The following is a 14,590-nucleotide window of genomic DNA, read 5'->3' on the forward strand; positions in this document are numbered from 1 at the left end:
ATATTTCTGATTTTACATCTTGCAAATTACTTGGTCTTAAAGAAGTTATTCATTTTTTTCTGTAGTGTATGTTAAAAGTCAGGTACTTGAAAAAACTGGCTTTGTATGAGAGCCTCCTATCCTTATGCAAGTTAATAAAGAGGCCAGGAATGTTGTGCAGGTTTCAGAAATCTGGCGGCTGTTTCTTTAACTCTGCAACTTAGACAGAAGACTTCTGTTTCTTTATGAGCACACTACAGTGAATATTTTGTCTAGCTGCAGGGGAAAAGCTTTGTCATGGACTTTGCAGACAATAGCCTTAAAAGTAAAATGGTCTGCTTTTGGTGCCGGGAGGTTCAGGGCCCTATTGTTAGTGCACAATGGATTTCTATTGCTGCATTCCTGCTTTGCAAGGTTTGTTAGCTTATAATGACTGACGGTACTCTACTGCAAATACCATATTGGTTGGACCCTGTTTACATGCTACTCAAGAATTTTTGTAGAGTGCTGGAGAAAAGAAACAGTGGTATTTGTTTGACCTACTCTGATAAGGTTTAAAAAATGATTTCACTCACCACGTGTTTACTGCGAATGTAGAAACATTGGCTATCCTTGCAGAAGTATTTTAAAGTTACTTTTAAAGCCTCAGTGAACAGAAATATTGATTACAGTAAGAAGAGATTTAATGCATTTTATTACTCAGAATTGTCATTACCATTTTCAAAACAGTGTGGCATAGAAATAGGGATATTTTAAGAAAAAGTAAAATCTTTAGGAACTTTTATCCTTAAATGTGAAAAAATAGAAAGATATATTTTGTTACAAAGGGAAAAAGAACATTTCACACATTCCATGTAAATGTGCACACAGTAGTTGTGGGGTGTGTTTGTGTGTGTGTGTGTGTACATGTACACACTATACATACAGGCTATGTGAAGAAGTAATCATTCAGAGCTTTTCACTATTTTATTTTCCCCAAGTTTTTGACATCTGGAAAAGAAGCAATCCACGCTGCCACAGTTTTTCCAAAGAAAATTTCACCTCCCATTCGTTGAAGACTCCACACAGGCTTTGTGACTCTGATAGCTGATGTCTTTAAGATGAGGGCCTGAGAAAAGTAGACAGCATTAGCCAAGATGATGCTGAAGACGCTTTAAAATGCATTTTATTGTGGGGAAAATTAACACGTTTCTAATAATCTTAGGGTCTCTAGGCCAGGCTGTCCCTTTGATAAGTTAACATGTACTCCCTTTATGCTCCTAGTAGGGGGTAAACAAATGTCTGAACAAACACAAATATGCATAAACACCAATGTGGAGAATGGCAGCGTGTGTCTTCGATCTAGATAATAAGTGTGGGTATTGTCATTTAGATGGAGCATACTGGGACACTTATCTTTTAGCACACACCATTTTCTAACTGAATGCAGGGCTAATCGTGGGATTGAAAGCCATTGTAATTGTGTACCCATCTAAATGCTGACAAGAATATACAATTACATTATTTGGAACTGAGTTTAATGTTTCAGAGTTTTATTAGCATTTATATTTACTTATACATTAAAATTCAACACAAAAGGAGAGATCAAAACCATGTGACATATAGAAACAAATGTCAGACTACCACATAACCCTGCTCTCTAAAACCTGTGTGTCCTGTCTTAATACAGGGCATTTTAAAAGAGTGTGATACAAATCTGAAATAAGCAAATAATGTTTCCATTATAGACATTACTTACTTGTCTAGATTCTGCAATCTTTGCAAAGCTTCTTTGACACCAGCTCTTTTTTATATGTTCAGGGTACTGGCAAATCTTTCCACAGTGTGCTAACCACCACACGATGTTAAACACATATTATGAAGTGGATGTAATTGTAAACACACAGAGGGACATAATTACATGTAGCAGATTTAAGAGCTAATTCTTTGCCTTTTTTTTTACGCTGCATTTTATCAACATAATTATTTTTTGACTGCAGACTAACACCCTGAAATTGACAAGCATCCATTATAGCAGGAATTTGTTCACCAAATTGGAAAACAATGAACTGCAGGTTTATATGTACCCATTGTCATAAAGAATTAGTACGGCTTTGTTCCACAAGAGGAAAAAGCTAATGATTTTGAAACAGCAGGTGACAAAACACATTCTTTTTTTCCTCCCCTGTTATCAGTTTGTTGATGAAGTCATTATGAACTGGGACCAGGGTAGGGATGGCCTTATTTTTAGCAGATAGACTTTTAATGAGCTTCATTATAAAGATAGTCACGTTGATTTGCTTACCTGTTTTTTTTTTTTTTCTTTACTTAGAAACCCCCAGTATTGAAAAGCTACTATCAAAGGACTGGAAAGACAAGCTTCTTGCAATGGGATCAGGGAACTTTGGTGAAATAAAAGGTAATATGTTTGCAATTATTTTGATCTAAAATGTTCTGAAATGAATCTGATATTTACAAATATTAGTGGTGATAAAGTACTTCTGCCCCCATGCACTCTGTCTTTGGTGTTTCTTCTTTCTAGCTTGAAAAGGGATGTACAATGGTTCTTATTTTCTCTCTGTGCCTTATAATAGTATGTTTTTTTAACAGAATAACCCCACTATATCTTTAACAGTCTTTGATTTTCATCTTTTTTAAAAATTTTAAATGACTTACTTTATAAGTACAAATGTATCTACAGCAGGGTTAAAAACTGTATGAGATGATTTTATACATTCTACATATTAGAAGTATGAATATATGTAATCTCCACTTAAAACCAGGAGTGACAAAGGGAGAAGGTTTAATTCCTCATATAAAAATAAAATCAAGTGATGCTTTCAATTAATTAAAAAGTGTGTTTTCTCAGAGCATAGCAGGCAATCTATGGTCTTCTATTTGTTGCCAATAGGACACTTCTGAATCTGAGTTCTAAAGGATTAATTTTAAGGAAAAACTACTTATTAATATTAATATATTTTGTTATGTATTACTCTGTATATTTTTGATAGAAGCTGAATATATATTTTAAATATCACCAGATTTATATTGATATACATGTAGAAATATGTGTGTAAATAACTTTTTTGCATATGTGTGTACGTGCAAGTGTTCTCCCACTGAGAGGCAATCATCTCTCTTAAGGCTTTACTACATCAGAGCATCCTGGAGAAGGGCAAAGCACAAATCAGTCTTCTCATATGTTTGACTTACGTGATGTCAACATCTCTGTTTGGGAAACTTCCATAAAATGTTTGATTGAGTGTCTCACTTTTCATCCATATATTTGGAGTTTTTACATATATTCAGGCTATGATTAGGTGTGAATGGGTGGTGAGAGAATGAATTCCTGCTAATCAGCAAATTAAGTAACCAGAACCTATAATGGAATGAAATTCAAACAAGTAATAATTAATATCCCTTAAAGAGCTTGAAGGCAAAGTTTAAAGAGAACAGAAAAGTTTCATTTTCTGAGGCAGCAAGTCCTCTATTTTGTTGGATTTTAACCCATTTGCACCTGAGATGCAGGATGTATTCTCCAAGGTCCTTTATTCTCCTGTGACCTGGGTAATAACTGAGAGCAGAGCAGAGAAGACCGCCTGTTCCAAGCCTTGTGATCTCATTCCATTGGAGGACAAACATTTTTCCCTCCCTCCTTTTCCTCACAAGTCTAACTTAAAAGCAGCAACAGCAGTGATGATAAGCTTAGAGAAAGAAGCTCAGCTGTCCTTTCAGGCTTGCCTGTGGGGTTAGTTCAGGAAGCTGCAGTACAGTCACAAAAGAAGTTTCTGTCTTTAATTTTGAGTTTTTTAAGCTTCACATTCAGAGCACAAGTTTAGTTATTGTCCTCTGGTTCTGTTCAAAAAAGCTGTTTTCTGATGCATTTTAAAAGCAACTGTAGATCTTTCTTCTGTTGGGGGCATGGTTATTAGGTGCTCGGATCAGGTTTGGCAGAAAACTGGAGGAAAAAAGCGCTGGGTTACTTTTCCTATTGACTGCCCATGACAGTTGCAATTACTATCCATTGTTCATAGGTGGCTCAAAAGTGGAGAGGCTACAATAGTGTGTTGCCCTCTGGGGGGAAATGAATTTGACTTAATGGTTCTTAGGGGGGTCAGACCCTATGATTATGTGCTGCCCAGGAATGTGGTTTTCATACCACCTCAGACGAAGTTAGTCAAGAACAATAGCCCAGCTGTTTGGCCTCTGTTTTTTATGAGGCAGATAAAGGTGTAGGTCTCATGTATGCGTAGACTGTTTTCAGTCAGGGTAGGGAAGGATAAGCATGACCTTTTCTTTAATCTGAAAATATGAACTTATTCACTTATTAGATAATTTATTACTGATAATTCAGAGCAATGTATCTGAGTAGAACCTTTGTATATATTAGGATGTTTACAGCCTTTACAGTATTTACTGAGTCTTCTTGTGGATTGAAACTCTTCTCCTCCATTTTCACTGGTCAGTTTTCACCTAACTTTTAATTAGTTCCAGGAAACATGAGTGAGTGAATGAATGCGTGTGTGTGTGTGTGTGTGTGTGTCCATTCTTGAATATCTAAGACCACAGCCAAGTGAGGGCAGAGCTCAGTTCCTAAGTGCTGGCTTCAAGTTGCTGTGAGTGAATTACTTTCAGCGCATTTGGACAAAGATTAAACTTACAGCTTGGCAAAATTCAAAGAAGTGTTTCTTACTATTACTATTTAAAAAGTGAAAATGAAAATGATAAACTTTAAAAAAAAGAGGAGAAATAAATAACATTTTGTCTGGATAGTTTAGCTGTCAATAAAGAGTTGTCATACGCACTTAAAGTCAATCTCATTTTTCAAGAAACAGTGTGAGTTAGGAAAGGTCACCCATTTCTGAAAGCATAAAATTATTTTTCATGTTAGATTAGAATTTAGACCATTTTATGGTCTGGTACTTTGGAAATGTGAAGTAATTAGGTTTTAAAGTTACATTAGAAACAATTCTCTAAAAAAACACACAAAAAAGTACACTGGATTCAGTTTCCCAGAACAAAAGAGTTTGACTAAAAAGGTCTACTGATAGCAAACAGTCAATATATATTATAAACTGATTAGATGACTACAGAAATAATTTATTTCTTCTTCTCTAATCAGCCGTATAGTGTAACTGGCCATTTACAGAGGTTTCTTTGCCCTTATCTATAGTAGAAGCACTGAGTAATGGTTGTGTGAAAGATGAAGAAATACATTTTATAGCCTCATAGTTACTGAGAAGGGAAAAAACAGTGCCTGCACTCCAGTTGGCAGCCGGTAGCATCACACATTGTTTCAGCTAGCATGAAATTCCATTACACTGAAGGTCATTGCATTGGCACTTCACCTGAGGACAGTATCTGGGGATCCATGGCAGCTTTGACTAATCTAAACAGATCGTCTGTTTTTCAACAAAGCCATTGCAAAATGTGTATTTTACTGACTTAAATTTATTTGTAAAATTATAACAAAAATATCTTCATGCAAAATTCTCTTAAAATATTTCTATTTTGTTCAGGTTATAAAAGCAGGGCATTGTTTGAGAGGTTTTCTGACTAGGTCACTCAGAAAAGCCTAGATCAGTTTCTCTACCTGCCTTGTTTGAAGAATTCTTCAGAGCCTTGTTTCTTTCCCACTGGTATCCCAGGTAGACCCTTCTCACCCGGCTCAGAATGCGTTAATTTAGGCCAGTAAAGTGTTATATCTGGTATTAAGGAAAATGCCAGTTGTAGTCGGTATAATAAAAAATTGGCTTTTTTTGAAAGCTATAATTTTGTTCCTTCTAGAAGATGGGACATAAAGGCAAACACCAAACAGCTCTAGAATGCCAATAATGGATTCAAGTAAATAATCCATTCCACAATACTATGGTCTTTCAGAACTCATGAATTAAAGTCATGCTATGTAGATTCAACACGAGGATTAAAGTAGATCCTCTCTTAGGTGACATAACATTTTGAGATGAAAGAGATATGTAGATTTAGTATATGGCTTGAAAGAGATGATTCTGTTTAAATAACATTAGACGATTTGAAAATAAGCAGGCTTGGAACAGGAATCAGGTCCCAGGTAATAATAGTAAGAGGTACCCTTGGATTTTTATAAATTTAAAACACGGAAACTAAAATTTCAGAATTTAGATATGTAAGGGTTTGTATAACTTTGAAAGCTGTTTTAAACCCATTCTTTTAAAAGTCCAGTAACTATTTAAGAAACACATGGTTTGCTAATTACCTTGTGACTCTTTCATTTGTGCATAAAATCTATCTATCTATCTATCTATATATATATATATCTTCACATTTTTTCAGAGGGGTTGGAAATGTTGATTATTTTCTGAGGGAACTGTTGTATCTGGAATTTGTTTAACATAAGAGTCAACCATAAGGAAGGTACATAACATATAGTCATTTACTTCTAAATAAAGTAAATGTTTAATGTTTTTAATCTACTAAGCTTGTTTTATAGTTCCTTGTAGTTGCTTATGAGTAATGTTTTCACTTTTTGTAAAAACTATTTCATAAGAACTGAAGAAAGACTACTGGGGCACAGAATATAAATTTTTAAAATAAGTTTGGCAGTGTCTATAAAAGCAGAAAGCAATTTTATGTTTTCTGCAAATCAGTTACTTGCTTTGTCTTAGGAAGCCAGAGTCCTTATGCCAGTGTATAAACACAGCAAGCGATGGGAAGAGAACAATCAGCCACTGGCTCTCATTGATTTGTATATTGATAATCCAGTTCACCAGTTAAGAAGTTATATATACCTTTTACAGCAGGCACTTAATAATGCATATTTTAAGCAGATACTCTTGCATATTTAATCTAGGGTTTATATTTGAAAATAAAAATATTCTCTCCTCAACATTTTTCTCATTTAAAAATACATTCATTCATTTAACAAGTATTCATCTGTCCGAGGGTTGTGAAGATTCTAAAATTAAAATAATTATAAAACCATTGTTTTTTTCTTGTAGATGTGGACTCCAAAGCTTACGCTATCCTGATCATTGGATAATAGAATTTACCTAAAACCTTTTCCTCTTTTAAATTAACATTTCTCTTACTAGGGAAACCTGATGTAGTTAAAAAGATTTGGTGTCTTGTTGCCCTGATTCTCTCAAAGACTTGTGGAAATGAGGTTACCTCTTTTGGTTTATTTCCTCATCCCCTCATTTAAAAACAGTTGCATTGATTACATGCCTGTTTATGTACAGCCACTTTGTTAACATCTTTTACAAAATTATTGTAACAGAGTCATTTTATTCCTATTTTATGTAGGAAGAAATTGACTCTCAGAGAGAGATTAATTATCCAAAACCACGTACTTTAGTTTTGACAGGGTCAAGATGTGATTCTAATTCTGTCTGCCTTCAAAGCCTGTGTTCTTTACATGATGCTTCGTAGTCCGTCTTAGTAAAGTTGGAATGGGTGATCTCTAAAATCCTTTAAAACATGAAAACATATTCAGACCCACCACAGCTAGATGAAGAGTCCCTCTGAGATGCACCCATCATTAGCCTGCCTCCATGGTGAACTTTCCTTGTAGACTGTCTAGCTTACTGTAGGCCCAAAGTTTGGAACCCAGTACGTATTTGATGAATGGATGACCAAGATATGCCATGTTTTGAGATGGCTATTATTGACTACATTCCAGTCTCTAAATGCAGTAAATTGAATGTGATATTAAAAACAAAACAAAACAAAACTGTTTTTTACATTTTAAGGACAATACCCAAGTAATCGGATGGAATAATCTTGGGAAAAGGTTATAAAATTACAATCTCCATTAAAAGGTAGACGTTTGTAGTAAGAAATTATATAGAACCATACTTTTTTAAAAAGGTAAGAACGACCCTTGCTTTCACTGTACAAATGACAATGCATACATCTTGTTCATAATGTCCCAGAAACAAAATATCCAGCCATAGGGTAACAATGGTAAAGACCATAGCTACTTTTCAAGTGTTCCATTTCATTCTGATAGTCGCCCTTAAAACTGATAGCTTTCACGGGAATTTCCTGGCAGTCCAGTGGTTAAGACTTGGTGCTTTCATTGCCGGGGAACTCCCGCAAGTCAAGCGGTGCAGCCAAAAAAAAAAAAAAAAAAAACCTGATAGCTTTCCATAGTACATATATTTTAAAATCCAAGCCAAAGTCCACCTTTTACGATATTGAAGCAAAAAGAATTAAACTATTTTTTCAAAATAAATTACAAAAATCTGAAAGAAGGTAAGAATATTTATCATATTAGCAGTGTACACTAGAATATCAATTTATACTGTCATGTAATACATGATAGCATTCCTTATGTAATTTTAATAGATTCCAACTTCTAAGAGTATCTATATTGCAGTAGAGGATATATAACTAAATTTTATCAAAGTTTGATTGCATTCGTTGTCAATGAAAAAGACCAATGCACAGATGTTTGTAAGTTAGATAACTTAAATATTCCTTTGATGAAATAGAATAATGCCATTCATACCTTCTGATGAGGGGGTCTGACTTTTACTCTAGTTGGATAAGACTGCCATTAAGAAAAGCTTTAGTTGTAAATTTAGAATAACAAGTTTGTTTCTATTCATTATATTTTCAATTCATTCAACAAATACTGCTATCTGTCTTGCCATGTGCTATGTTCTGGAGATGTAATGGTGGCAAATGGAGTAGACAGAGTTCTGCCCTTCTGGAGCTTACACTCTAATAGAGGCACTTTCTTTTCTTTTTTTTTTTTCCAATTTTATTTTATTATTATTATTATTTTACATCTTTATTGGAGTATAATTGCTTTACATTGGTTTGTTAGTTGCTACTGTATAACAAAGTGAATCAGCTATATGTATACATATATCCCCATATCCCCTCCCTCTTGCGTCTCCCTCCCACCCTCCCTATCCCACCCACCTAGGTGGTCACAAAGCACCGAGCTGATCTCCCTGTGTTATGCGGCTGCCTGAGGCACTTTCATTAGGCAGAATTTTTAAAGGCAACATAACAATGACTTTTGGATCCTTCAGGTGGATTACCAGTTGAAAGCAACAACATTTCCATAAAAAAAATTAAACCAAGTCGAGTCCTGTCCAAATTATAACACTGATAATCTAAGGAGCACCAACAATAAAAGAAAAAAAAAAAAACATCCTGGCAAAGATTGACTGTTGCTTTGAATTAAATGTGTGGTAATTTTTTTGAGGGAAGAAACATAATCTCTAGTTTACTTTCAGCATCAAAATTCTAGGACTTTTTCTTTCCTGAATGACTCTTCCTTCCTTTTACTTTTCCTTTAGTTATATCAAAACTCCCAGAAATTTACTGTGATTTTGATTGTAACTTCAAGCCATATATCTATTGCATTTTGGTAGAATAGAACAATATTGGGGAAATATAAGCTTCCAAAGATTTTTTCTTGTTATTTCAAATGCATTTGAAGGCATCCTTAAGTAATCCTAATAAGGGTTATTTATCTATTTGCATAGAATCATACATTATCACTCAATTAAGGACTTCTCTCTCATGTTAAGAAGTGTATTTAATTCATTTAATAAAAGGTTATGGAGTGCCTACTATGTGCTAGGCATTACTCTGGGGACATAGTATTAAACAAAAAAAGCTAGAATTCTGCTATCCTGGAGTTTATACTCTACTGGGAGATTCAATAAATAAATAACTACATCAATAATGATACAACATATGATGCTAACTACTATAATCTTGGATTTAACTGTAATCTTGGGTGGCCATAATGTGATCAGTTAGTTTTCCAACTACATTTCATTATTTCATGAGAGCATAAATTTATATTCTCAAACTTGAATATTTTTTCTGCTAGCTATATTCTATTTTTGAAGAAAGCTTCTGAGTGGCATATGAGAAAACAGTCTAAAACTTGATTAACTAATAGAGTTTTCCTTTTTAAATGTAGAATTCCTTAATTCTGATTCTTCAAGATTCTCTTTTTAAGAAAAGAAGAATCGTATCACTGATAATAATACCCTTGATCTCTTAATAATTGTGGTTATTAAATTTTCATGTTTTGTCTTGCCTCTTTGATTAAAAAAAACTACTTAGGGCCAAGAACTGTGCTTTAAGCCTCTTTTTATTTCCATCAAACCCCAGCTTAGAACATTAAGAATAATAAATGCTCAGCCAACAGTTTTTTATTTACTTATAAAATAAAAGGGGGAAAACAGCTACAGATTATTACTCATCATAAATAAAACCAATCAAAATATTTGTTCATCCTGATATTTTGTAATGAGTAAATAGCCATCACTTTTTACTGTTGAGTTATAATCTAAAAGAAGGTAAGTATATGTTTGTGTGTCAAACCTTATTAATGTAATAATTCTCTATACACCAGAGTCATTGTCATCGAAAAACCACTCTCTTCTTATTTCTCTTTTCTTACATGTTTTATTGCCATCTTATTTTCAGGGACTCCCGAAAGCCTCGCTGAGAAGGAGAGACAGCTCATGGGGATGATCAATCAGCTAACCAGTCTGCGAGAGCAGCTGTTGGCTGCCCATGATGAGCAGAAGAAACTGGCTGCATCTCAGATTGAGAAACAGCGCCAGCAAATGGAGCTGGCCAAGCAGCAGCAAGAACAGGTGAGTAAGAACTAGAGAACACAGTCAGATTCCACAAGTATTGTTCTGCCTGCAACATATAGGTCACTCTTGGAGGCAAACAAAGATCAGTAAAATCTTCTCCCCCCTGCCTTGCATAAGTAAATAAAAAGGCAAAACACCAAAGTAAGCAAAAAACTCATCTGAAAAAGCTTATTAACTATTTTAGTGGTACATAACTTGGAAGTGACTATAATCAAGGTGAAATTCATGAGCAAAGTACCAAAAAGAACCATGGAGAGTCAAGAGAACATTTCCATTCAGGGACATTATGAAAGATTTCATTCAATGTGTTTGGTGTGAACTTTGAAGGTTAGGTAGAATTCAACAAGTGAAGTCAATTTCCAATCATGGGGCAAGAAGTTTGGTTAGGAGGCTATTATGATGATCTAAATAAGGTGTGAGACTCTAAACCATATAGGGTAATGACCATGGAGAAAGAGAAAAAAGGGATAAATAGGTGGAAGAATTTCAAGTGGGCTAAAGAGAGAGGAAAAGTGTTGAGCCTGGGTAGCAGGGAAGGTCACGAGGAGGGCAGATTTGGAAAAGCAGGTGGTTTTATTATGCTGAATTAGAGCTGTTGTCAGGTTGTCCATCTGAAAGTATGTGAGAGAATAGAAATCTCAATTAACAGTTTGGGAGAGAGGCCTGAGCCTAATTTCCTAGATTAGCTACATAGAGATGGTAGTTTAAACCACTGGAGAAAGTCAGTTTCATTCATTTATTCAAAAAATAGTAATCAAGTGCTTCTTGTGTGCCAGGCACTGTGTTAACTACTGAAGTTACCTCAATTAACCAGAAAGACAAAGCCCCTAATTTCTAGTGGAAAGAGAGACAATTAACAAAGGAAAAGAAAAATTAACAAAATAACTTCAGATAGTGATAAGTAATTTGAAAAAATGTAATGAGAGTAATTTAATAAATATTGATTAACATGACAAGTTTGGGTTGCCATCTTAGTTTGGGTGGTTGGATCTGGCAGTTAAGCTCATATCTAAATGACACATGAGAGGCAGAGGTATTAATATCTAGGGCCAAGGTGTTTCATGCAGAGGAATGACAGGTTTGTAGGCCTTAAATGAGAGTAGTGGTGATATCATGAGAAAATGGAAAGGAATTAAGGGAAGATAGATCCTTTGGAGATGCTGGCATATAGCTGGTAGAGAGAGGAAAATGAACATATCCAGAAGCAAGAAGCTACTAGAGTAGTCATTTAGATTCTCATTGTCAGCCTTTAAGCATGTGGCTTCTCTGGAGCTTTAGTAGCAGAAATCAGATAATAAGAATTGACATGTAGAAGAATGATGCATAGTGGGGAAATGGAGGTAATGCATAAGAAGTATTACTTAAAAGAGGATTGGTAGTAATGGGAAGAAAAGACAGAAGGTGTCCTAGGGTGAGCTTACATATAAAGATGGCACATCTTTTCTAGGACTAACTTAGTTTACCATCCCATGTTCTGGGTTTCATGCACTCACATCTTAAGTGGGGGAGGGCCGTTATTTAGTCAAGGGTACTTTTGTATCTACACAAATACTGCAAAACCTTCTAGACAGCTGTCAAAGTGTAAACTAGCAGAGTTGAAAGAGGTAGAGAAACATTCAGATTACCTTTGAGGAGCCTTCCTTTCCTTTTGTTTACTTTTCTCTTCTTGAAGGTTCCTCTCTGCTTGAAAGATGATGTTTTTATTTTTAATGAAATGCGTCACCAGCTTCCTTAAGTATATATTTAGCCTGTTACTGGGGATGGCCCTTATTCCTCTTGCTCTACCCCTGTGATGAAACAGCTCAGAATGATTGCCCAGGACAGTCTAGAAGAAGACCACTCTTTTCTTGTTCATAACCCTCAATACCTTCAGACATCTGAATTCAGGAGATCCTAGGAACCTCTGAAACTGGAGCTCAGTTGGGGATATTTCTTTGTAGAGAATCCATACTTCAATGGGCCTGAGGACATGCTCATCCTAAGAAATCCGAGCAATTACTAACGGGGAGCAAGGTTCCTTACGTTCTCTTTCACACTCTGGCCCATCCTCAAATATCATCAACAGATTCTAGGATTTTTTACTTACTCTGACATTCTCCTTAGAACTTCAGAAATCCTTAGGTTCTTCCAGAAATTCTCTGCTGTATTGGAGAGATGCCAGGCAATGCTGCCTATGCAGCCTGAGAGAAGATCCCTCCTGAGAGCTACCGGTCAGGTTCCTGGAGCCCGTTCTGCTCTCCCAGATCCTCTCCGCCGTGCAGTGCTGGCTCGCGGCATCGCCACTCTGGTAGTCACTGATCTTTTCATCGGGACACAGGGATATTTCTGAAGGACATTGAGTATTTATTCCTTAAGATTCAGGTTAGGTTTCTCTCACCTTGAGAACTCCTTTTCTGACCCTACTCCCAGCACTCCCTAGTCAGTACAGTGTGTTCCTACTCTGTGCTCCATTCCACATTCATCTTTTCAGCAACTTTCTGTTGAGCACCAATTTGATGCCAGCTTCTGTTTTAGTTAATGGGATACAGCAAGCAATAAAACAGACCAAAATACCTCATGTATTGAATTCTAGTTGGGAAGAGGTAGACAATAAATAAGTAAAATATATGTTGAAAATGAAGCAGAAAAATAGGGATGAGGGTGCCAGGTAGAGAGATAGGCTCTTTTAAAATGACTGCTCAGGGCTTCCCTGGTGGCGCAGTAGTTAAGAATCCGCCTGCCAATGCAGGGGACACGGGCTCGAGCCTTGGTCCAGGAAGATCCCACATGCTGCGGAGCAACTAAGCCTGTGTGCCACAACTACTGAAGCCCGCATGCCTAGAGCCCATGCTCTGCAACAAGAGAAGCCACCGCAATGAGAAGCCCACGTGCTGCAACAAAGGGTAGCCCCCACTCGCCACAACTAGAGAAAGCCCATGCGTAGCAATGAAGACCAAACACAGCCAAAAGAAAAAAAAAGAAAGACTGCTCAGGGAAGGCCTCATTGATAGGGTAATAGCTGAGCAGAGACTTGTAGGAGGTGAGGGAGTGACCAATGCAGTTATCTAGGAAAAGAGTGTTCCAGATGGAGGGGAAAGCAAGTGCAAAGGCCCAGAGGCAGGAGTACCCTCGGGAACTAGGAGTACCCTTGGTGTGTTCAACAGACAGGAAAGTGGAGTGGCAAAGGGAAGGGAGAGAGATGATGTCAGAGAGATAGCAGGAGGCCAGCTCATACAGGGCCTTGCAGGCATCATATGGAAACTGGATTTTACTCTGAGCGAGACAGAGGGTTTTGAAAAGAGGAATAACACAACACAACTTATATTTTAAAAGGATCTCTCTTGGTGCTGGTTTATAGTAGGCTGCAGGGAGCGAGGGCAGAGGCAGAAAGAGCAGATAGGACGCTATCACAGCAATCCAGGCAAGAGGCAGCAGTGACTTAGAACAGGAGGAAGTGTGGAGGGCTATGAGGTGGTTAGTTTCTTAATAAAATCTTAAGGCACTTAGAAAAGGATTTAAATATCAGCTGAAATACTGATATGTGGGAGGAAAGAACCGGACTTAAGGAAGAGAGTGGTATTTTGTTCTCTACCTTTTCCTTTCAGACTTTTCTTCAAAGAGAGAAAAAGGAATTTCTTTAGGCTGTATTCCTAAGATAAAACAAAAGCATTAAAATAATTATAATTGTACCAGCATACATAGGGGAAATAAAAAATGCATTGTGCAGCCATATAGATCCAACCTCATCATATAGGTTCTTTACTTTCATTCATAGTAATGAACTCTGCATAAATTTTTTCCTGAATTTTTTGCTTTCTGATACAGAGGTTAAGGGATATACTTTCCTAATGAAAATGATAGTAATCATAACATTGAGAATAAGAATTAGAGCGTATTTATAAGGCAGCTATAAGTTTCATGAGGTGAGAAGTTACATTCTTGGGAGAAGGTTTCCTGCCCTATCTCATGAAGTGTTTAGAATTTTCTTCTTGTCTCTTCACTCATGCACTCTTCATCAAGTGTTCACTCTGTACTCCTTT

The 14,590-nt window shown here is 36.3% G+C and overlaps 1 protein-coding gene across 10 annotated transcripts in view; it reads left to right on the plus strand.

Moving 5' to 3' along the window:
* SOX5 (SRY-box transcription factor 5) overlaps window positions 1-14,590 on the plus strand; it is a 1,015,676-nt gene that overhangs the window by 795,417 nt on the left and 205,669 nt on the right. For all 10 annotated transcript variants that reach the window (XM_082635813.1, XM_082635815.1, XM_082635814.1 and 7 more), the window contains 2 exons: window positions 2,291-2,377; window positions 10,396-10,568. In XM_082635813.1, coding sequence (XP_082491939.1) covers window positions 2,291-2,377; window positions 10,396-10,568 — 260 coding nt within the window. The remainder of the gene's footprint in view (window positions 1-2,290; window positions 2,378-10,395; window positions 10,569-14,590) is intronic.

This window comes from Mesoplodon mirus (genome assembly GCF_964341445.2).
Source record: "Mesoplodon mirus genome assembly, chromosome: 11".
Lineage (NCBI taxonomy): Eukaryota > Metazoa > Chordata > Mammalia > Artiodactyla > Ziphiidae > Mesoplodon > Mesoplodon mirus.